This window comes from Meleagris gallopavo, chromosome 3 (assembly GCF_905368555.1).
Source record: "Meleagris gallopavo chromosome 3, MGAL_WU_HG_1.1, whole genome shotgun sequence".
Lineage (NCBI taxonomy): Eukaryota > Metazoa > Chordata > Aves > Galliformes > Phasianidae > Meleagris > Meleagris gallopavo.
Window position 1 is genome coordinate 49619138 of NC_139406.1, and position 25968 is coordinate 49645105.

General features: G+C 36.4%; 1 protein-coding gene across 5 annotated transcripts in view; it reads right to left on the reverse strand.

Moving 5' to 3' along the window:
• Positions 1–2303: 2303 nt before the first annotated feature.
• The window catches only part of SS18 (SS18 subunit of BAF chromatin remodeling complex), a 41741-nt gene continuing 18076 nt past the window's right edge, over positions 2304–25968 (reverse strand). For 3 of the 5 annotated variants that reach the window (XM_085220920.1, XM_085220918.1, XM_085220922.1), the window contains 8 exons: positions 25782–25935; positions 21608–21829; positions 12779–12946; positions 11944–12048; positions 9722–9814; positions 8878–9000; positions 6123–6256; positions 2304–4009 (listed from right to left, as the gene is read on the reverse strand). In XM_085220920.1, coding sequence (XP_085077046.1) covers positions 3983–4009; positions 6123–6256; positions 8878–9000; positions 9722–9814; positions 11944–12048; positions 12779–12946; positions 21608–21829; positions 25782–25935 — 1026 coding nt within the window. In that variant the 3' untranslated portion in view covers positions 2304–3982. The remainder of the gene's footprint in view (positions 4010–6122; positions 6257–8877; positions 9001–9721; positions 9815–11943; positions 12049–12778; positions 12947–21607; positions 21830–25781; positions 25936–25968) is intronic. The other 2 variants (XM_085220919.1, XM_085220921.1) reach the window with 2 other exon arrangements.

Sequence of the window (25968 nt, forward strand, 5' to 3'; positions counted from 1 at the left end):
GAACTATTTCCACTGTGACACCTGAAGATGTATTCTTTTCTCCGCTTCATTTGGTGTTACTCAGTGGTCCCAACAGAGCTCTGGCATAGTTTGTATCAATCTTCACATTTTTTGATATTTAATGCTTATTCCTACTTCCCCCTCCTCCCACCTTATCTGATTTCCAGCGCTTCACAGTCCACCTTACCGCACACTTCATGTTTATTGCAGCTTCTCAGAGAACTTCAGGATTTGTAAACATAAAAATCAAGATAATTCCACTTGAATGTGGATCTCCTAAAGTAATTTTAGTAGACTAATAGGTTTACATTTTTTGTGTGTGTGTGCATTCTTTTGTACTTAGTAAGCATACATTTAGTATACTGCTTTAAAATATAAACACTTATCACGTGGCATAATGTTTTATATAAATATATATTTAATTTACTAATGCACCCAGTTATCCTTTCATTCTAGAAGAGTTGTTTGAATCTAGAATCATAGAATGGCCTGGGTTGAAAAGGACCACACTGACCATCTAGCTTCAACCCCCCTGCTATGTGCAGGGTCACCAACCACCAGACCAGGCTGCCCAGAGCCACATCCAGCCTGGCCTTGAATGCCTCCAGGGATGGGGCATCCACAACCTCCTTGGGCAACCTGTTCCAGTGTGTCACCACCCTGTGTGTGAAAAACTTCCTCCTAATAACCTAAACTGCTCCTGCCATCGTTTAAAACCATTCCCCTTGTCCTATCACTATCCACCCTCGTAAACCGTCGTACCCCCTCCTGTTTATACGCTCCCTTCAAATATTGGAAGGCCACAATGAGGTCTCCCCAGAGCTTTCTCTTCTCCAAGCTAAGTTTGGACTCATTGCATAGGATTTCACCTTTATTTTACAATACAGCAACAGTTGCCTGTGTAGGAACATCAGCTATTCTCTCGAAACTTCTTCAGGGCTCCCAGTTGAATTCCACCTGGACTTGCTGCTGTAACAATTTCCCCTCATTTTATAAATTCAAGCATTGGCTCCTTGTGTGGAATCATTGTTTGGCCATCTATTTATTTATTTAACCAAATGAAAGTATGTTTCAGCATCCTCTATGGTGAGAACTGCAGAAATACGATACCTTTGCACCAAGTCCCTGCCTCCTTTATCAGCAATATTTTCTCGAAAATTAATTACTTTAAGCATTTTGAACTAATTTGAAGAAGACTAAAGTAGGACTGTTTGCAGAGAGATCATTTGTCCTGCTTCATAAAGGAGCATGTTTGTTTCCCTAGGTTAGAACACTGTGAAGTCAATTTCGTTTTGAACAGTGAGCCAACTTCTCCCTGTTTTGAGTCATTCACAGAGCAGAAAGGGAAATACAATCACCTAAAAAGAAATACGATGGCAAAAAAAAAAATCACAGCACTACAATAATTACAAATCATTTAATTCATTAAGTGCTCCTCTTTGGACATTTGTACTGTTTCTGCACACAGAAACGTTCTGTCAGTCTCTCACTTGGCTCTTACTTTCTATACTCTGTATGCAAAATGCCCAATGTAAAACCTTTCTCATTAGTTTGCCATTGGTTGGACTTTATTTAATTAATAATAATTACTAAGCCATCTTGCTGTTTTTCGTCACCAGGCTCCTGTTGTGCATTCCTGCTTTTTGTTGTTTAGGGAGAACTGTTTCTTTTTTAATATATAACTTTGGTAGAAACACTCACTTTTGAATGGATCGACCTCCTCTTGAGTTGTTCTGCTGGCATAATATCAGAGGAATAAGGTAATTTTTGTCACCGCCAATTAAAAAGTTTTACGAAACAGGACTGTTATAAAACAATTAAACCTTGCAAATGCAGTAGTCTCTAGGAGGGAAACCCTGGAGGAGATTCTGCTTATTAAAATTGCAATTTTAGTTTCCATTAAAAAGGAGAATAAGACAACAGAAGATGGGCTGGCAAGACAAATTATTTCTTAATGTCAGTTGAGCTTATTTCAAATGAGATAACATATCTACACCAGGTTGGGTTCAACACATTGTTGCCTCCTCAACTCATTTATCTAATTCAGTCATCTTGATTATAGCCTCATGGACCTACATTTTCAGAGGAAGAATTTCGTAACAAACAACCTACACAACACGCTGATTACTGAACAGTTAATTCTAATTAACTTGGCCATGGCAAGAGAATTTTGATAAAATCCTAGAATGCAAAAACAGCTTGGTTATCCCGGCCAAATTTCTATAAAATAAAAACTCACAGCAGAGTCTCCAGATGAGACATCAGAGTGATAGGGATCTAATTTAAAGAAACAAATGAGAAAATTAAAATCACAAATAATTTATTCTTCTGTTAGAACTGATGGAGTACAGTTTTAAATAGCAACGAAGTACACAGTGGTGGAAAATTGGCACAGAACCTACAAGCATTTCATTCATAATAATGCTCCTCATGCCGTAACTGTTCAAACCTTGATGTGTATTTTTTAACAACCAACTTTTAAGAAAATTGTTTTCTCTTAAAAAATGATGAAAAAAATGAAAACCTTGTTTTCTGTCTCTATTGTCAGAGATGTCAGGAACATTTTTATTTTTATTTTTTCCCCTCAACATGATCTCTAATTGAAAAAATAAGGTTTTATTCCTGGGCTAATCTTAAGTTTTGTCATTTCCATAAAAAGTCGCCAGGAATTCCTGAACACATATATTCCTGCACAAAACAATATTCATTTATTTATCTGATATACAGTTGCAGGACAGTCCCAAAACCAATTTTTTTGTGTACTATGCTACTGATCAAGGTGCTGCCTCTATCTTGCATGCAACACTATAAGCGTTAATGCAGTTCAAAACAAAATTTGGCATTGACCTCACCAACAGGTTTTTATTTTTCATGTTATAAAATACCCCTTGGTCTCATGTTAACCAATAAGAAAAATGGACACGCACAAAAAATGCCCCCTTTTCTAAAGATATTAACTCCCAGTTAGGAAAGTTTAGATAGGTTTTACAAAGTCTTCTAGGCTAATTTGATACATACAAATTATAAACTAAAGGTTAAAATACACTTACACAATACAGTCCTGTCCTCCATATTCTTTTTCAAATTCTTTGCATATTTAAGCCAGGTAAAATTAACACTTGTCATTTTTTTTGTTATTGCAATTATTAAGAGGGATTACAGCTTGCTTATGCAAAGCCGTGACAAAACACTTGATAAATACAACCCAAACGTTTATCCTGTTACCCAAAAAATGTTGCAGAAAATTGTCAAACTATGTTAGAAATAGTTTTTACAAAAATGCTTCACTCAGAAAAATTGGAAAGCTTAAAAAATTAATCTTTGCACAAGACTATATTATACTGTCCTCAATTATGCTCCCATTTAGATAACTGGGATTCTCATTCTTTGTACATGAACCTATCAGTGATGTACGATGCTTTTCATCTTTTTTCACTGTTATCTTTATTGTACACCATTTTGAGACTTACAGAATCAAGCACTTATCATGACCCTACCCATTTTTAACAGTAGATTTCTTATCCTGTCCAGCGAGTAGTGTACTCTCTTGCATATTCACCACATGAAGAACATAATATACAAAATATTGCTGCTGTAAAAAGTGTGCATATCCCCTTCCCCCTACAAAAAAAATCTGTGGAAAAAATATTAAATTCCCATAACCTTCATAAACATACAAAGCTGTTTGCACCTTTCAGTCTGTAACAGTCTATTGGATACACAGTTCTCAACTCACTGCAAATTGCTATGTCACGTATTTTCTGTCCAATATTGCCATCTAGAGTAGAGATGTGAAATCAGCTTCTGAGAATCTACAGTCTTTTAACAGTTAACCCATGAAGACCGTATACTGTAAAACAGCCACAAGATTTTTTCCAAAAACTAGATGGAATGGGAGGTTTTCATCTCAGGAAGATGTCCACAGTGCTGAGAAGACAATATGGCTGCTAATAGATATTGCCTACCGGAATGTGAATACTTTTCACTGTTGGTAATTTCCATACTGACCCTATAAGAAAATTCAAAATACATAATTAGGCCACAAGGTATATTTGCCCGTATAAAAGCTCAAATCAGAAGATCTTCCAAGCAAACTATGACATTAAAAGTTGAACACAAATGACAACAAATGGCGAACTGAGTTGATGAGTACAGAGCTTCATCTCAGTTAAAATCATTTGTGTTTTAAGGCAACGTGGTATCCATTTAAAGCCAGCAATCAAATCTGATCAGAATAGTATGACTTTGAGTTTAATACACTGCTGTGAAATTCGCAGAACACTACAGAAAAAACGAAAGACAGAAATTACTGCCCACCTAGACTTCAAAACTTATTTTAAAAATATAAGGTCACCTAAATTCAAGTAATTCAAACAGCCTGCTTTCAGTGACACTTAAAAATACTCATCTATCAAAAATCACAGAAAAAGAGTGATACGTGTAGCTCAAAAACCAAGGAACAACCCGGTGAACGCAACTAGAAAACTTATCTTACAAGAATCAATTATTATGTACATCCAATTGCCAAAATTAGCCGATTCTCTCTATTTCTTTTGACAGAACATCACATAATGCAGAGAAGGCAGAAATGAAAGCTTCACTCCTACCAGCCTAACAGGATCCTTCACCATAGTGTTCAAGGTCTGCAGAAACAAATACTGCACTACTGAAGTGGATGTCCTCCATAAGTGCAGTCTCAACACTATTTCATGTTAAGTACCATCACAATATGGCAATACTTTCAATTTCATTTTTATGTTGCAATGTCAGTTTTCCCATTGTAATATACCAATCAGTCAGGAAGAAAAATTTCAGAACAGCTGCCAGAGGAGAATTTAAGCAGCAGAATTCCTCTGGGAACGGCTAGCACAGAACTGTAAAGAGGTCTTCTATAATTGAGTTTTCCTGTCAAGCTTAGACTGCACATACAGCATACCTACAGAGAGATCTATCTGTTATCTGTTATCTCTGTTTCTAAGAAAGTTGGAGGAAACTCAGCAAACTGAAACTCAGTTCCCTTGACCCTACGTGTGCCACAGCCAAAGCATATTCATGCAGCTAACACTTTACGTGAGGGAGTTACTGTTTTAGTGCATGAGTACTTAGTTTATCTTTTAAATAATTAGGAAAAGTAACTGCATCTCTCAACTACCACATTGAAAGAGTCTGCTTGTTTCTTCTTCCTTGTCTTTTTCAGTTTCTGTAGGGAGGGAGCCAGCTGTCCTCCACTAGAAACGCAAGTAATTGGGGTTTATCTCACTTCCAAAGGAAAGTTCTTAAGAATTCAATTCTTATTCTACTGACATATCAGGATCTTTTTAAACACTAAGATTTACACTGGCTCTTAAATATATTTAGCTAGGTCAATTCTATTTATGCCAAGGAAAATAATGCTGTATGTTTCAACGACATTTCTGAACTTTTTATATTGCAAAAGATTTATTTTTACAGTTGTGTATGTTCTATAGGAATAAAATCTATGTTTCAACAGTAAGACAACAGTTTTTTTTTTTTACAGGAGTCCTCCAGTACAACTCCATCCTAGTGTTTTGATGGGGTATTCTTGTTAGTTTTAAACTTACCTTAGCAGAGATGGGAAAGAAGCCAGTAATTTTCATGTTACTTCTTTCTCATGTATTCCTTTTTACTCTTTAGAGGAAACCTGTGCAAAATGGGTTTCCCAGCTCCCCACACAGCTATACAAGTCAGACGGACTTTAGTTGTATGTGAGAGCTGCTTCTACAGCTGCGAGGATTACCAGATTTGTGTTTGTGGGAAAATCAATTAAACAATTCAGCACGAGATTAAGAGATTTAGAAACCTCAACTTTCAGATTTGTCATTTCATAGTCAGCTATGAAACAGATGAACTTAATTTTTAAGGTCTGCAAATATTGTCTGGAGGGCCTCACTTTGCCAAATTGCAAGCTCAAAAAAGAATAACTAAGCACACTTCTAGACAAACATTTCTGGATAACTCTACTGTTAATAAACTCTTGAAAACTGTACACACATGCCAGAGAGACCACACCCCTCAATTCATCAGTTAACATGTCACAAAGAAACCAAAATTATCCAGTAAACGTGTAAGAATCACAACTTTCTGACTGAGTGAAAGAATACCTGGTCATATCCGTAAGGCCTCTGCTGCGGTGGCTGTGGTGGCCCAGGTTGTGTGGGTCTGTATCCCCCATACTGCTGGCCTTGTCCTTGTGGATAATTGGGATACTGAGGTCCAGGTCCACCCTGCGAAGGGCCTGAACAATGTTAAAATGGAAAAAAGAAAGAAAAGGGAAAAAAATTAAGACTGCTTAAGGAATCAGGAAGAAAATGGTACAAGTAGTGGGTTTCACAACCGAGCAAGGCTAAGAAGTATCTCTACCATGAAATCAGGTCTGCTATCTAAAAGCATTATCAGGGACAATGCTTCACTAATCCCAGAAAGCACCTTAGCTGACAATGCTTGTTGTGCTCCTACCATAGAAAATTTACAACTTTTTTTTTTTCTAATTACCAATGGATGCAGCTCCATACATAAGGTCTCAGAACAGAAAAAAAAGCAAGATGTGACAAACCATGAACAAGAGCACTTTCCATGATTTAGGGAGGCTCACTCTTCTCTTACTCTATGCTGCTCCAGTTCACAACTTCATTATGTGAGGAACAGCCACATGAACAACTGCATTTTGTGTTTGGACTTTCTGAAGAGATCAGTAATGCTGTACTGCCAAAAAGTCAGTTCCCACATCACAGCAAGCAATCATGGATGTGAGGAAAGCAAGTTACATGCATAAAATGCGTGATGTCACAACCGGTAGATGCTACTGTCGGAAGAAAAAAGGCACTGCCTACATCCCCCTCCTCTCAACACCTTAACTTTACAGGAACAAGATAGAAAAGAACTTCAGCTCCAGCCTCTTTTGGCTGTAAAAGGAAGCAGCTCTTTTGTCAAGACAAACTTTCTGTCACTGTTCACATGGACTAAGCCAGTCAATCAATGGAAGCTGTATGTTACTACCATCAGGCACTGAAGACATCTTTCAAAGAAAATTAAAATCATCCCCTTCTACCTTGGGAGATGTGATGTCCTGTATATTTCAGAGATACTAGATACTTCAACACTGCCTGCTAAAAACTGGCAGACTTGAGAAGAGCTGTAACTCTAGAGAAGGATTTTAGAAAAAACAGGTGTTTTTTTTTTTTTAATCAGAAAAAAAAAGTTACGTTTTACCAATAAGATGACTCAGTACAAGAGAGGGCTGTTCAAGCTACAGGCACTGGACATTAAAAGCACATCAGTCTGTAACTCTTATGGTAATTTCGGATCTACGAGACAATCAGAAAGATGACCTAGCAAAGACAAGTTCCTTAGCGTATTACCATTCTCCTCAGGCCTCACATCTCCTTGAACTATACAGCTTCTGCTTTGAACAGTGGAAGAAAACCTTAAAGATTGATAATAATGACTGAGATGCTGATTTATTTTTGCAAATTAGAAAGCAATTAAATATTAAATCGAGCAAGGGTATTATATCCTAAAAAGTGCTGTGTTCATCTGACAAATGAAGCTTGGCTTTTATTTATTCATGGTAATACTTTATGGTTGAATTCTAAATATTCAGTAATAAATACTATAAAACGAAATGGAATCTGTTAATTTAGAGCTTCAATGTCTATTTTTACTTTTAAAAAAAAAAGAAACTAAAAAAGCATGATTTTTGTCTTTACAAAAAAGTAGCTCCCACAGACTTCATTGTTTTGTTCTAGTATTTCTTAACTAAATTTTCAGAACATTAGATTTCTTAATCAGAATAGAGAGCTAGATAGACTTTCATTCTGATCTTCATTCTGTTTCTATATTAAGCTTAGCAGAACAAAAACATTATTTTAGAACTATAATTTTTTCCATAACATTCAAATGGAGGAAATTTTATAAATGTCAGTGGATCTTCCTTAAAATTGCCTCAACGTAACTGGATTTGGGGCAAACCTGGCATTTGTCTACACAGTAGTCACCTATGGACTTCCACACATTCCCACAATGCTGGAAGTCTTTAGCATACAAACCTACCAGAAAGCTAAAATTAAAATACATGTAATTAGATTTCAGAGATCTCTTTCTAGACACTGCATCCCTTAAGATAAATATGTACAGCTTTACAATACGCAACAATAAGCAAAAACAAGAGCAATATTTTTAGTACTATCTGCTGACTTACAGTTATCACAAACGGTGCACGAAAATTACATACTACTACTTTAAGTTTCCTGTTTGGGAGTTCTCCTTGAATCCAAAGAATTCATCATTTAACTTGTGGCACATTTCTCATTCTTGCCATACATAACACGGTTTGCACTATCAGCACGAGCATTTGCAAGACAAATCCTTAGAAAACATTATAGGTAATGCTACTGCTCATTTCTTTACTTGTCAGAACAAGAATTTCAATAGAATGATTCATCTATATTGGATGAATTTTAAGAAGAGGTTTTGTTCGTTTGTTGTTTTTAAAGATTTTGTTCCAAATGCCAAGTCCAGAGATGAAGTGATGTAAGTGGCTCTTTGCCAACTTTGTGCCCTCTAGACTGAGCTCACCAAGAGGACAGAATAGAGCTTTTCTAAATTACAGACACTTCTGAAAATAGTATCTAGACATTGCTCAGCTTTCTGTGCAACCACTTTGTCCCATCTTGCCAACAGATCTACCTCCAAACAGATGCTGCTCTCTACACTTTCTTGTTTTGTTCCATTGAAATTGAGAGCATACAGCTTTCTTGCACAAGCCCGGCCTTTCAATACAGTAAAACCAAGATGGAATAACATATGAAGACCTCTCAGTGTTATCTCTGATTACTGCCTGCACCATCAGGTTCTTACCATAACCCTGCTGTTGTCCAGGGTAGCCTTGTTGGCCTGGATATTGCTGCTGTTGTGGTGGATAACCCTGCTGTTGGGGTGGTCCTTGATATGCATCTTGCTGCTGACCATACTGTGAGTTTCCTGTAAGACGATTGCGAGAAAGAAGAAACAACTGAAGGTGCTTACTTTATTAAATATTTTTCCTTTTAAGATGCACAGCCAACAACACAAGAACAAAATGAAAATGCAATATTGATTTCAAAAACTGAACAAAACAAAGAAAACTCAAACCAAACAGAAGGAATTCGGCCAAACAAACTGCAGTTAAAGCCAATTTTGCAAAGTTGAACTGCAGCATTTTCAGCATCTCTGCCAAAGGAGCATTGCATTTACTGGAACATCACAGTCATATGATCATGACTATACTAAATAAAATAAAAAAGACAAAATTAAGGACAGCTACAAGAGCACAGACTAGCTACACAAGATCAGCAAGCTGTTTCCTAACGGCACTATAATTATAGAAAATATATACACGCACAAAAAGGTTTAGAACTGAACCAACAAATTTATGTTTAAATAAAAATTTCCATTGAGATTAAAAAAAAAAAAAAATCTCTGAAGTGTTTTAGTCATTTTACTGTTGTTAGAAATGGCAAATTATGGTTATATATTTTAGGTGTTTGCAAGAAATTATTCCGAATGCTTCGAGTTCCCTGCAATTCTCAAGACAGCCAGCAACTAGTATTCTACAAGAGCTTTGCATGGGTATAAGTTGTGTTGTGCAAGAATTTTTGTTCCCGTTGCGGGTGGGGGAGGAAAGGGAATGTATGTGCGTATGTGTGTGAAGGTATATAGATACCTCCTTCGTAGTAATGTTGTGAGGAATCCTCATAAGGCCTATCGTAGCCTTGTTCAGGATACGACGGTTGCTGATAACCGTAATCATTATGACCTACATCAATTCGACAAGAGACAGGAAGAAACGTTAATGGCCTCTGAGTGAAAACCCTAAGAATATTTCATTTCTCAGAAAAATGAAAAAAAATTTCAACTGGATATACATGAAAAATATTTTTCAGTTGTATTAGCCAAAGTTTTATTAAGATGATTTTCTTTCATATTGAATTAACATGTGACAGGAAAAAAAACTTAAAGCAGTAGTTTTAGTAACATCACAGCAAAGGATGATCTTAACCTTCTGCTAATTCTTTTTGGGGGAAAAAAAAGTACTTTATCTTTCACTCAAAAAAAAAAAAAGCATTTAGGCCTTTCACATGTAAATAACCTGAATTAAATTAGAATGAACAAAGAAAGCAATTATCATACTTTGTCTAACACCTGTTCTGCTGATCTCCAATTTGAAAGCATATGCTAAAAGCAGTGTGAAATAAAATAAATAAAGCTCAATGAAGTTATGAATTACAGTCTACATTAAACTTTGCTTTGAAGTGACAGAAAAATAACATTCTCAAGGTCGATTTTTCCCTACAAACATAATTCCTACAAGCCTTAGTGAATTTTTCCTCTTCCTCCAGTCCTGAGCAGAATCATTACAAATGTACTTTTCTATTCAGAGACAGTAGGTATCTCCGATTATGAAACCAATACATGCAGTAAGCATCCCACATGTTTGCTGCTTTAAGAGTAAGTATATCTTACAGATGAAAAAAACATATTGCGTTGCTACTCTGGTCAAGAAATGAAGCTGAAATTTTGTTTAAATTCTGAATAAAATTAGATCAAGTAGCTAGTATAGGAGAAAACAGTATAAAAATAAGTGGTCTTTGTAATTAGTTCTGGAAGTGTACAGCACTTCATGGACGTAACCTAATAAAATACACAATCATTAACACAAGTCTTATAATACAATCTCTATTTCAATAGAAGTGTGATAAAGAGGTAGCGATAAAGAATGAATCTTTAGAAGGAATAATTCTCAGTGAATTCCTCTGTGCTGCCACAGATCTGTCAGTGGTAATGTCCAATTGCCTTCACTATAGTAAATATACAGTAATCATTTAAAGTTCACGTTCATAACATGCAAGTTCAAAAATGAAAGCTTCATAATTATGAATTATGCACACTGTAAAAGAACTTTACACATTTATCTCCAAAAATAACACATGTAAACTTATATAAGCATGGCTTGTTGTATCTTAAAATCAATTTAATAGAAATAAAAATTCGGATAACTAACTTGTGCCCTTTTATTTGCAATGAGTAATGGCTTTCACAATTACACTGCTTAGCTTTGTGTACGTTTTTTTAAAAGACATTAACATCTACCACATTCCTTGAACTTCTTACAAAACTTCTTCCACACACAATTCTCACAGTAGTCATGACTCAACATTTTTGTTCTCCCAGTCTCTGTCAGTCTAAAAACAGGTCAACTGCAACTTTTCTAACTTACAACACAATGCAATAGTCTTTAGCATCTAAATTCCACAAGATAGGAGGACAGATTTATGAAATTCAAAGTTTTGGTCTTGCCTCGAAAGCCCTGGGGGGGGACTTCTAAGGAGGATTCACAACTACAAGATCCTCAGGGCAGGGACCGTTCCATTCCTTTGTGAAAATTACACTGAAGGTCCATACCAACAGCAACAAGAACACATTTGTGTGACACGAAAACCGAGCACTAAGTTAAAAAATAGAATATTTACAGAAAAAAACCCCACATTTCTTAAGCAAGTTCTTCCATTTCAGTAGAATCTTTATTAAAAGGATATCACCCCCTCTTTTATTTATAATGAAGTTATGACTTAATTAATCTCAATTATACTAGACATACTAAAGATCCCTCCTTTTAGATACACCAATTACAGATTTTTTACTTTGAAATACTGAACTGTTGTTATAGTTTCAAATGGGAGTATTACAAATTACATACTCTAAATTGTAAAATTAACTACTCATAGTAACTTAAACTATATAAACGATTCTGAATTTGGAAGCTTTTCTAAATATGAGGTACGATATTCCATTACTACTCTTGCCCCATTCCCTAATTTTGGGCATATCTGCATTAATATTGGGCAGGTATAGAAAATGGGAAAGTCAACATTTATGAGAGATTACCATCAGGGTAATATTGCTGGTTCATGCCTTCTGGAGGACCTTGTCCACCATGACTGTATTGGTCCCCATAATAGTCTTCCTGGCCTGAGTACTGCTGTGGTGGGCCTGAAAAACCACAACCAGTCAATACGTAAATAACTTGTTTTCTCTACTATAAAGCCTGCTATTTTCTGATTTTACTATGAGAAATATTTCTCAAATGTACTCCCCACCCATATTGTTGCATTTCAGACAACATATGTTATCTTTTTGACTTAAAAAAAAAACAAAACAAAACAAAAAAAAACATTTCTATATAATTTTACACACACAAGCATACAGTTGTTTGGCTGCATCAGATCGAGCACATATATATCAAACTTCAGTTCTGAGATCATTTTAGGAACACGTGTAACAGCACCAAGCATTAAAAATAAAGATACTCTTTTTCTAAAAGGACTGGGAAGAAAAAAAAAAAAAAAAAAGGAAAAAAAGAAAAAAGCAAGGCTGCAGAACACTGTTCCTTTTTTGTAACCGAGCAAATTCAGAACCAAGCAGGTACTTCACTCTTTTTCTATACCTATGGTTTTAATATTGAAACAGAATCTGTATCAGAATGAGATGCATACTTTTAGATACTTTCTGTCAGAAAGAACACAAAAGAAACACTTGTATTCAAATTTAATTGTGATATCAGTAACCTGTTGCTACAATAAACAAAAAAAAGAGTCTGCAAAGTCTGTAACTGGAACACCCAATGATTTCACTGAGATTTGATAAGCAAGAAAGTGATTTAAAAATAATTTTAAAGATGGATATTTAAAATCGACGTAAGAACACTGAAGTGAAGACCTACCTTGCTGTGGCGGTCTGTATGGAGGAATCTGTCTCTGACCCATCATGTGATTGCCTTGGTTAACTTGGCCCATCATTCCCATAGGTGGTTGCTGTCCCTGGTAATGTTGGCTACCAGCTTGTGGCATGTTGTATTGTTGGGAAGGAGGCTGCTGGTGCATCATTGGACCTATAAAAGAAAAGTAACAAATATCTCTTCTGTAACTCCACCTTAAAAAGCAGATCAAAAGTCTCTACTTTCAGTTCTTTCATGCAGATTGGTTGTTTCTGCACCTATGCAAATGTACACAGTGAATTCAGTAACCAAGTTATGAAAGAGAACTCACACTACGTAGGATTGCTTTCTAGACGTCTTTTTTGAACTACAGACACAGTTTTACTCATAGCACAAATAACTGAAATGTTCTTCATTTTTCTATGTTTGTTTAAAAAAGAATCTGCAAAGAAAATGTAGATTAATACCTGATGGTGAAACCTTGACAAGTTGTGGAAACGTTGTTTAACATTATGAACTCCTTGGGGCATAGTTTTAATACACTTTTTGTTGTTGTTATAGTCCATTAACAAACCACCTAGCTGTTAACCACAAAATCAACAATTTTATTTAGCCTGTAAGGACAAACTACCTGCGTAACTGAGTTAGACAATATGCAAAAAGACCCACAGGAACATATGCTCTGACACCACACAATAGTCCCACATAGCCTAGTACAAAAATCTTTCAGTACCAAGCTTCTGAAAATTTCTATGAGCCACAGAAAAAGAACAAGAGATCACGTACTGCCCGTGTTTTATCAACCAAGAAAACCTGGTTAAGACTGAACCTGTAATCATGCTAACCAGTAATGAAAACAGACAGTTAAAGAGTGACCCACTGACACAATACAGCAATGAAAATGATGACTGAGCCATTTCATGTGAACGTAGGTTACACTGATCAAACTTTTAATGAAGAATAGCCTCTTCACTTCCTCAGAAGAGTATTAAAATATGAGAAGAGTTGTGACAAAGAGCTAAAATTTTCAAACAATTTATTTTTATAATGTGGCAACTGAAAAAAATAATGCACACTGCACACTGTAATTACACAAGAGAAAGTAATTACTCTCACTGAAAAAAAAAATCAAAACAAATCAAAATATCAGACAGAACAACCACACCTTGTCTCTATTTCAAGAGAAAAAAGCTGCCACCTACTTGTACTGTATGCTAGTTTCTGCCACTGCATTTCTTTTTTATTATTTCTTTTATGAACACGGTGCTAGAGTACTAGTAAGTCCTATGTAAGACCTAAGTGCTACAGAACTAGCTAGGTACAGTCGGTACCAACAATGGGTTTACAGATGGAATGGAATACAAAGTCACTTAGGTCCCCTCTGTGTGGGGTTACTAGAGAAAGTTAAGCCAAATTAATGGTATGAATTCAAAGTGTGTTAGTTAAAGCCATTAAACCCCTGTGTGGAATCTCTCAGTGAGAAGTGAAGTGGCCTTAGTTCCGTTAAGCTTAATTTTCCTCTGAAGATAAATACTGGCCACTCTTAAAATGATCTCGTTCTGCTTCTACTCTTCAGGGCGACAGTTTCCATGTTCCGATATTAAAGTTTAAAAAAAAGGTTTATATTTTGATACTATAATTATTTTTCACTTTAAAATATGTTAGATTTTGATTTTCTGAACAAGGAGGTAATTTAGATCATTCCATTTCATTGCTTTTCTGCTTAGAGGTACAGAGAAAGATGAGGCAGCCTTTAAAAAAATAAAAGCTTCTTGCCATAATATTCCTAGATCTCAAGAAAGCTTGTTAATTAACAATATTAATATTAGTCACAATACAATGTGATAAAATGTGTTGGGTCCCCATGGTGCAATGTAGAGGTTTTCTGTTTGCTTTTTAAATTAGAACTTCATTAACGCTTTGTAGAGCCACAGTGAGAATTCAGTGCCCTGTATCAGACTGTGTGTTGTGTTAATAACTGAGTGCCTGGCTTCCTTCCAGTTTGGTTCACAACTCCCTCTCACTACGAAGATAACTAGGAGAACAACCACGGTCTCCATCATCTCACACACCAGAAACATTTTATGCAGAAGTTTTGAGGGGCGGGGGAACTTTGAATTTGCTTTTTCTTTTGGAAAGGCCTAAAATGAAACTATGTTTATTCATCATACAATGCTTATATGGCACAATTGTAACTAAGAGAACCCCTTCACAAAGCTTAAGTCAAAAGCCTAAGATCATCAGTTCTTGATCTAAACATGTCTATAAATTTCAGAGAGACAAAATATCTTATTTGCACAGAGCCCAAAGAGAGCGCAAGAAAATACTGCATAGAGCTTCCACTGTGAATATGCAGGAACAGGGGTTGACTATGGGCTTTCCAAGAAACTAACTAGGCAGTAAAAACTCAAAAAACTACGAATGTTTCTGTACATTAAGGAGATAGCCTTCCCATGCTAACAGACTGGAAACTTTCTTGGGGAAAAAAAGCCTGAATAAAAAGATACAAGAAAATAATAATCTTGTAGGGTCTGTGAAGAATGTGGCCAATTTGAAAAATGCCAAATGTAGATCTATATCATGCTCACAGAGTGAGTGAATGTATAAAGGAAGTCAGACAAAAGGTGGAAACTGAATTATTCCCTCTAAAATTTAATTTAAAAATTTAATCAAAGAATAGTTTACATTATCACGCTGGTTTAGTGGTTGGCAACCCTGAATACAGCAAGGGGGTTCAAACTAGACGATCACTATGGTCCTTTTCAATTCAGGCCATTCTATGAATTCTGTGATTCTAAGATGCTTCTCAACTCAAATAGTCTTCTGCACCTACCAATAAAAAACCTGTTCCTGTTCCAGATACTGTTTCATAAGAAGGACTGATACACAAGAAAGAAAAGGTATAACCATTTAAGTAAAAATAGGTTGGTTCCAGATCTTTTTAAAAATCAAGCTAATCTTGGGGCAATTTCCTGACAAGAAACTACCTGAGGAATCCAACAACCTAGCTGTTGGACACACAAAGCAAATAGAGAGAAAAAGCAAACTAGAAGCGGGCCCTAGATAAACCTAATACATTTGGGAAATGCACTGAGGATGAATGAGCTGCTCAAAAGTTTAGCAGTTTAAAATGTCTACTTAGCCTTGTCTTCTGCTGAAAAACAAACAACTGATGGCAAATGCTACAAGGGGGCAAGAATAACTGCTAGCATAGTTGAAACTTCTGGAGGAGAAGCAGAAAAATGAGAATCTACACTCCAATGACTCTGCTGTTCCAATCCAACAGCTAAAGGAAGGTTGGTTATAACAAAAAAGTAAAACAAACTGTTGTTTCTCTAGTCTTCAAAACTAAACACTTTTTGTTGCTAAAAAAAGTCTCTTCTTATGGCATCAATAAAGCTACTGGATACTCTCATCTAGAGTATTAGCAAAAACACCATGCCAGGAGCTAAATCTCACCTTGGAGTCCGCTGTTGGACAAACAAAACATAAACCTAGCAATACAGTAGCCCTCAGCAAAATTCTGTTTGTTTGTTGTCATTGTTTTCCTTTAGGACTAAAAAAAAAATTACAGTAAACACTTGCTTTAAAACATATATGTTGATAATTCTTGCAAAGCTAAGTGAGGAAATCTAGCAAAGGGTAAATTTAACTTTCATTTTTCTCAAGATTATTGACACAGTCTAGTTTCTCTATGCCATAGGATAGTTTTTGCTACTCCTAATATCAGGCTGCAATTAAAGGAAGTGGAAACTTCTTCACACTTGCTTTCTCCACGAAGTTTTTCTTAAACTGAACCATTATTTAAGGTGTCATTTAAGGAAAATAAAAAAGACAAAAAATTAAAAAAAAAAAACCACTAGTTACCACTGTTGCCTTTCATGTCTCTTACGGAACAAACATGATAGAACCGTGACATCTGTTTGTCTTCTTTTATTTTTCATGATAGGAGAACTGCAGTTCATCCACAGCTAGACATGCTACAAAGCCAGCTGTAGCACACCAGCACTTCAGAAAATTTAGAAGCAGTTTTTTTTTTCTGAATTTTTTATAACATATTTTTATATATATTACCTTATATGTCCAAAACTTTATGACTGTCCTGCTTACTTCACGGTACCTGTAAAGCTACTGTAAAGCAGTTCAGGTACTGAAACGAATAGACTTTTCTTCCATGGGAATGAACAGACAGCAAGAAATTCATAAAAGATCCTCAACCTCACAAAAGTTTTTATCCTGATCTGTCATACCCTGAATATCTTTCTATTTCAGGTAACACTGGTGTTCCCATCCTTCTGTTCCTTGCACTCTATGGTCAATGAAAGGAGATACAGTATTCCACACCAGCCTAGTCAGCTGTCTCTGTGATCCGTTCATATTTGTTTGTAACACAAAGAGCTCTGAAACTTTCTGGAATTTTCCTAAATTCGTATCAGTGAAATTGTCATCAAAAATATCTCAGCATCAGACTGGTCATCAACTAGTCTTCTGTAAATAACTGAGTCAACACAACATTTTCATGTAGGGCTCAGCTATTAAAAGGAAACCAGTCTTGCTCCCTCACCCCAAGCAATGCATAATGCTCATTAAATAATACCTGAGGGAGTCTGGCACTTGCTTCAAGCTTTTCTTGCATGGGAACAAGATATAGCTAGATGATCTGAGAAACAACACTTCTGAGATTGTCAAACTATTACTTTGTTGGTCCTTACTCTTAAAGCATTTGAGCTATGAATCTGTGACTATGGAAGACATTTTCAATATAAATAAAAGCAATTTCATTATCAGTTTTGGGTTCCAGAAAATTGTGCTTACACCTCTCTTCTGAAAAGTTAAAAATTGACAAGAGTTAAAGAATTGCATTCGACATAAGTAGCTTCCCATACAGAAACAGAAATGCATTTACAAAAAAGAAGCTTCCTCCTAGTCAATCAGCTCCTTTCCTTTATGAAAGGGTATCCAATATTCCACGCAGATGTCCCAGGCTGCTACAGCAGCTTTCTGAATGTCACCTGCAGAATATTCCACTTCTTAAGTGCAAAATGACTAAAACTCTTTTGTAAGAAGACTGACCACCTATGTGAAAACCACTCTCATTTAACACATTTCTATGGCTAACATTTCATAAAGCTAGTGTAAATCAATAAAGAGTAGACCAAAAGAAAATCCCACAATGGCTTCTGTACTAAGTATTCAATTCCTTAATTAGCACTTTTTTGTTTTTTCCTACTAGCCGCATATTTCTCAAGATGTGTTCATACAGTAAGATGTTTTGCTAAAAGCTACACAAAAAACATGTTAAGAACACTCAAAAGTTAGATCAAATCTTTTCATGTATTATAGTGTCATCTTCTATTATATGATAGCAGGCTTTTTTTCTACAAGTCCTGTCCTCATTCAGTAACAGTAGATATTATTCACTGAAAAGCTATTCAATATTTTGTTTCCTCCTAATTGTTCAGCATGAGATGCCATGCCAATTCAAATACTGCTCTGAAGACAGAGTTATTAATTTACTCATGGGCTTTCTTATAGTATTAATAACTAAAATGCCTAAATCTTCATAATGAAAATACTCCTGTGAAATCAGATGCTATTATAATCTCATCATCTAACTCAGTCCTTAACAGATCAGGAATCCATACAGGGAAAAACTACGGTCAAAAATATCTACTAATTTTTAATAGCCAACTTGACATGCTAAGACTTTATCTTCTGGAATATTTAGCATTATATTGAGTTAGCGCTGCTATTAGCTGACAGAACTAGTAGAATCTCTTATTTTCAACAGAAAAGAAGTAAAATGTGATTATGAGTTCACAAATGCTTCCTAACAGCAATACCAAAATTCAGAAAATTTTGCCTCATTTCTGCTTCTGAATGGCAGCACACAGTCCTAATGAAGAAATCAGTCACAATCCACTTACTAACTTGCAGGGGAACTTTCAGGTTGCAGCTTGAATGGTAATTGAGCACCCGGTGAAGGGGTGTGCCTGGCCCAGGGAGCACACTGCTTGCACTTGTGCTCTCCATGTGACCAGAAGGGATGGACCCAGAGCGGAGCCAGGCTGCGCTCATCAAAGAGCCAGCCACTGAAGGGAAAGCAGCTCTTGTACCTGGGATACTTCCTAAGAGAGAGTGTTGTGTGGCTAGAGAGACCCTTCACTAGTTGCGTGAGTTTAACTCTTCTTTCTGCATGCTGACATGCACATGCTGTAACACACATACAACAATAGATGACTGCTGGCCTACCTGCAAATACTGTGCCTGCTATGACCAAGAACCTACCAGAAGCACTTCTGATTCTCTGTGAGCAGAATGTACCTTTTGCTTTAATTGCATCCCAATGCATTTCCTAACTGCTCATTCACTTAAATCAGAAGCCTGCAGTGACTGCATTTGGCTGAGTCCCCTTAGCCAGACTGGACCTTGGCTACCTACTTTTATCTCTCACTATCTCACCACCTACAACAGACTTGCCTGCCATTTTTTCCCTCCTGTCTAGGAGCCACAGGAGAGGGAAAATACAAAAATGCTTCTACTAATTTGCCACAAAATCTCACAACAAATACAACAATTAAGAGAAGAAGATAGGGAAAAGGTGTTAAGTAAACTTGTCTGGGAATATTCCTGTATCAAAAAACTTAACTACCAGTACATTGCAAGCATCCTCAACTTCAGACACAAAGGCATTTTCTCTCACTGATATTTGAAATTTGGCCAATTTAGAACAGTATTTTCATTGAAACAGCAAAACAAGCTTCCTGTTAAATTATTCTGTTACTAATGAACCAGTTTCAAAGCCTTGCCCTAAAGCAAGGGGGCTGGATTACCTGATGGTAAAGGTCTCTTCCAACACAAACCATTTCATAGTTTACACAAGAAATGCTCTACTTATTAATGTTTTTGTGCAACATTAATATTTTAAAGAATGCAGTTTTTCCACCCCACTCTCCTAAATGACTCTCCATTTCTGTTGAGCTTCCACAAAAATTACAGCCTTAAATAAGATGTAAAACCATGAGCCTAAACAGACAGAAGGACTTCCTGTGACGTTATGCGAAGGCAATAATATCAGCTCATGTTCTAACAAGATATTTTGCTCTTCTTCTTGAAACTATAATTTGGTTAGATACTGCTTTATTCCCAAAAGCCACTTCAGTGTTATTATTTGTTCAGAACAGAAACATTTTAAGTATTTTTCTGCTTAACTCCTAATGAGCAACTTCCATGTTTGATAGAGTACTGAAAATACAACAGGGGAATATTACGAGGAAGAGTAAAGAACACAGTTTTGAGATGGAATAATCCCTAGTCCTAAACTGTAAGATAGTCACACAAAGTAAGTTTTTTTCTATGGAGCAACCTAGTTGATGGCTCCTTCACAAAAACAGCTGTGTATTTATTGCTAACTCTCTGCAACTAAGAAATTTCAACAGAATACGCAGGGCTTTGATAAAGCATCCTACTATGGTTACAAAATTACTCCATTGTGTATTGGATAGAATACACAGGTAACTTGAGAGTTCTGAGAATCAAAAATATTCACACTTGTAATGGTTTCCTCTGCTATGTACCTACCTTTTTTTGGTTTACTATTGGTTTACTATTAAAATTTAAGAAAAATGCCCGTAAGAATGTGGGCAACAGAAGACTTATCAGACTTCCCACTTTCACTACTGGTAAGAAAGCTGCAGAAACAGCTGGTTTATCTTGACTCATTTTTGGTTTCGTATCATCTTTATCTTTCCTCTGTTTTGAACATCTCAGTGATGTAATGACCAAACAGATCAGTGCGAATTGCTCTATTTGTACACCTCGGAAAGAGATGACATCTATGAAACAAAGTGAGCCTATATCTCCAATAAGACCACACTGTGATAAGAACCTGTATCACTGGAGTACTTTTTTTCCTCCAAATGATTTTAAAGAGAATCCTAAAAATACAAAAAAATGTTCTACAGCATCAGGGGACAAAAAAACCCAAGTCATACACTTCAGCTAATAAGTCTCTGTAAACTCATACAGATTAAAAAGGGAAAACAACACACAAAATCCAAACCGAATTGCTGTAAGCTGAAGTCTTGCTTCTGCAGGATGTCTTCTATTGGGTTGTATGTCTAGATTCAGTGTAGAAACAAACAAACAGCTGAGCAGAAAATACCTCTTTTTTGCTGACTTGAAGACATTCATACAAATAACCAGTATATATACATTTTAATAATTTGGTTTGCTGTGACTCTAATAGAGTATTTTAATTCTGTGATGTCTTTGCACTTCACCAAGGACCATATTGTCAACAGTTTCTGCTGTGTAAATATCCTAGATACAAAATTAGTTTTGAATTTTACTATATACACAAGGACATCTTCTGAAAACAGAACCAGGAACAATCCTCTACTCTCTACTGAATTTTATTTCTCACAACTAACAGATATTCTGAGCTAAAACAGCATGCAGGAAAGAACAAAGATTAATTAGGTACAAAAATGTGAGGACTTCAATTTTTCAGCTCGCCCAAGAGACTGAAGAGCACAGATATATTTTTATCAACTCAAACAATAATAACAGTTAGAAGCGTAAAGTCTAGGAAAGTTAAACTGTAGTTCAAATTTACAAGCTATGAAAGTAGATTTAATCCCATCTTCTCACAAAACACCAGAAAATAGTGTCTGCAAATATAAAAATTCATTGGCACATTGGAGAATAGAGATGTAGAGTCCTAGAAAGATGGGACATGCATTTAGGGAAGGATATCTACAAGAAAAGTTCTGTTAAGAAAAGTCTGAGTGAGAAGCTTCCTTTTTGGCAAAAGCAAACAAGCACCTCATTTACCTTGGTTTGGTTGCATGTTCATGTTTGGTCTGGGACCATAGTTGCCCATTGGCTGTCCCTGGCTCATGGTCATCTGATTCTGCACTGGCATACTCTGTGAGGATGGCACTGAGTGATTATAGCCGCCCATCGACCCGTGGCTACTTGAAGGCATGTTCATGGAACTGTTTGTCATATTGAGTTGGTTAGGTCCAGGTCCTTGCATAGGCATATGGTTAGGTCCTTCAAAAAGAAAACCAGGGGGAGAAAAAGTGTTCTATATTAAGCACTATACAGCAGACAAATGCAGTCACACCAAATCACAAAACTAAAAAAAAGTTATTAAATACAACACTTTCAAGAATGTTTATCCTCTTGCACTTTCAAGACACCTTGCTGAAATAAACAAGCAAGCTTATTTTATCAAGGAAAGTGAAAAGAGTAATAAAGGTTCACTGCTCCTACAAAACAAGATAAGCAGAGATTACTGAATTGTACAGATCCACCACAAACGCAGGAAAATCAGTAAATAGGATGATGACCATGACAAAGAACAACGGTTAGCAATACTGTCTGTTCAATACTGTCTAACTGTTACACAGACTACAGAGAGGGAGGAGATCATCGCTAACCATGTGATCATCGTGCTGAAGTAAAGCTAAGGTGAAAAAAAAGCTCCAGACTGTGGTAACAAGCAACTATTACAGGACTGCAAGAAGACTTCTTCCTCTATTATTATTTCCTTATTTCCTATGGAAAGGAAGACGCAGGATTAGTGTCAGAAAGTAAGGGCATGGAAGTGGTTTTGTTTTTATTTTTCAGATTTCTTCTTAAAGGAAGAAACTGTCTACAGCAGATACTAGAGAGCTCACCAAGTACACAGTGGAATATGTTTTTGAAAAACAGTAATATAGGAAGTGGAAAGGGAAGACAGAAAGAGAGAAGTTGCTGAGCACATAAACCAGCCCCTTAGGGAAATTATTTTACACTTAATGTCTAGGGTAGCATCAAAACAGAAGAAAGCACTCAAGAAACAGTGGGCAGAGGCAATATCAGGCATGTGTATTTTCTGGGATCAAAACCAGAATTTTGTTAGTGTGGAGCTAGAGGAAAAGGACAGAGGTAAAGCTAAGATAATAGTATGGAAAAAACCTTGCAAATGATAAAGAAGACCACATTTAAGAAATCACTGCCAATATACTTCAGGAGGTTCTTCTGCATGTAAGGACACAACAGTTATTTTTTCTTAATGAAATACAAAGAACATGAAAAGAGGAATATGAATGAATGAGACAAGAAGTGCCTATCTGTCATTAAAGTAACTGCTTTAAATACTTTACTAATTAGATCCTGTGTTAAACTAAAACTAGTGGAATAAGTATCTCACCTAACTGAAATTGAAGTTAACTCTCAAATGCTAATAGATAGCATCTTAGTCCTGAGACTAAGCTGTAAGTGCATTTGAGACTACATTTGTAGGAAGCAAAGAAGAATTTGGAAGAACTTGCTGGAGACATACAAGCACGCATTATTCAGGAAGGATACCTACCACTGTCAAGGTAAAGGTCAGAGAACCTTACAGGTCGTCTTATCTTTCAACTTTTTACTTATCAAACAAGCTGAAGAAATCAGAGAGAAAATTTGACATCAGCAAGAACCTTTTTATCATTTCCTTCCAAATCCATGCACTACCCTTATTCTGCATCACAAATTCAATGAACAGAATTCTTCACATAAGGTTTTTTTTTGTTTTTTTTTTTTTCCAGATAAAACCTATCATCTGTCACAGGTACAGATGCATCAAATTCCACCATAGGCTGAAAAAGGCTTGTCTTGACTGTCTTCACCGATAAGAGGATACAGACACTTATCTGTCAGGGGAAGCAATTAAGGGTCTCAGCAGTACTTCAGGCTCTTTATTAGCCAGAACACAAATGTAAGAAAAATCACCCTTTGCCCTTTAGGTAATGGGAGAGGTCTGTGGCAGAACTTTTCAGCAGTTCATGCACTATTACTAGAGAGCTCTTTTAATCATCCCATCAGTCCTTCCACTCATACTTAGTCCTCTGGAAGCCCCTACTCGGATGAGGCCTACCAGAAATCCTGAGCTAGCAATTTTAAAAACCTAGATTTTATTTCTTCCAGGCAACTTGTGATTTTTGACCCTGGATTCTCATGTCTTGCACTGAACTCCTTCAGGACAGATCATCTCTTCAGTTATTTAAAGTTTTGTATCTGACTTCTATCATAAAGCATCTTATGTAATCTTACACTAAGTGCCCTATAAAGAGAAAGCAAATGTATACATCGAATAAATAATTGCAAGTATGTGTCTACAAAATACAGAAAGACTCACGAACAGGCAAACTAGTAAGCACTAAAGGAAAAACAACATTTAGATATCCACTTAATGAGATGATTCTCTTTCCCCTTCTCCAGAGTGTAACTATGAAGCAATTTTAGCATGCCTTCCCAATATTAGAGATGCCCTCATCCTAAGCTGTTTATCTTCACATCCTCAGAGACAACCTTAAACACAGACGGGAAGGAAGAGACATTCAAAAAAAGGTATATGTTGGGAAGAAAGGCTAAATTAAAGCTTAGTGAGAAACTGTTTTTAAGCATTTGTCTAGGTGAATACCCAAACAAATCTATTTACCTTTCACATATCTTCATAAGCACTCTTTTCTTATTCTATCTAATTACAAAATATGTGTGTTTAAGGAGTGACTTTCCTCCCCTGTGGCTCTGCAGTGAAGTCATTATGCTCACATTGTGACTTAGTAATCCTTCTCCTTGGAAAAGATCATTATAATAACAATAATATGATTACACTAGAGGGTCAAAGAGACTGATTTGTGAGAAGCAATGCTATTCTCCATGGGAACTGATGGTTCTTAGATGGATAGAAGACTCCTCAACCATAATATCTCTGCCCTATTTAAGGAGCTAGCATATATTGTTCTTTCTATTTCCAAGCACAAACAATGACCAACACATACGATGCAACTGAGTTCTCCTCTAGATCATCTATTATTTACTTCTTTCACAAGATCTTTTGATGCTATTAAGCTACTCTTTCCAGAAAAGCTGCCACTATCAGAGTCCATTTTATCAAGATTTGAACACAAATTAGAAACCATACCTATCTTTATATTTGTAGCTAAAGTTTTGCGTAGTTATAGCTGTGTTGATTGTCACGGAGTTTATCCTTGTGACCAGTGAGAAGGGAATATACAAAGATCCTTTCATAGCAGTTTCCTTTCCTGTAAGAATCAATGCCCTGAAGAGCTTTCGTATGAAAAGTTCCTCCGTACAAAAAAATAAAAGGGGTCCTGAACAAAAGCAATCCTGGGAATGTAATTTTAAGTTGAAAGCCAACACTCACCGAAGAGCCAGTATGGTTTTATGAGTGGAAATTCTGGAAAATAGCCTCCCTATAAAGAAGCATGCTTTTTCCAGGACTCCCTCCTTTCTGATCTGACTGCTGAAGGGAATAGTTAGCCCAAAGCCAGTACTGGTAGATATAATGTGGAATTTTATCATCTTGTTTCACTGCTTTGTTTTTGACTTCTCAAGCACTTTTCTTTTTATTACAAAACAGGATGGCATAAAAAAGACTTAAAATTTATACCTAGAACAATAATCTGGAGGCTGTTTCTTTACAAATCCCTTACTGTTCAACATGTCTTCAATAATAAAGAACACAGAGGATTAGTGGCAACTGGTGACTTTCTGTACGGAAGTGAACTAATTATTTTTTTCCCTTATATTTACGGAGTGAGTTTTGAATGTGGGTAAAATGAATCTATTTTATTATTATCTAATTATTTACTTGTGATGATTTCACATTATCTTTTTATGGAAGGATTTGCATTCACTCAGCCACAGGCCAATACCTTTCCCCAGTAAGCCTTCTAAAGCCAGCTGTACTGCATGGTTTCAAACAGACTAAATTTAGCCAGTTCTGTTCATCAGAGGAATGCTGTGTGTCAGCTACATCAAAGCCCAAGGGCAGCCTGATAAACACTGAATACAGGTCACGTAGCTCTGTAGCTAACAAACTCTAAGAGAGCTCGTACTCGGGGGCATTCAAAGCAGTTTTGTCATCAACAATCTAGTATCCCCTGAGCCCCCATGTCGTTCCAGTTGCTAAGCAACGCTGGTGTTAATGTCTTAGAGGAGAAAAACTTACCAGGCATCTGGCCGTTCATCTGGTTCTGCATGTGTGGCGCAGGAGGGCCCCCACCTACCAGTCCATCTGAAGACATGTTGTGCGAGCGCGGGGGCGGAGGGGGGCCGCTCTGACTCATCCCTCCTGGACCCATAGGCATATTCTGTGTGGGTGGCTGGAAGGAGACAGTTTAGTCAAACAAGAGAAG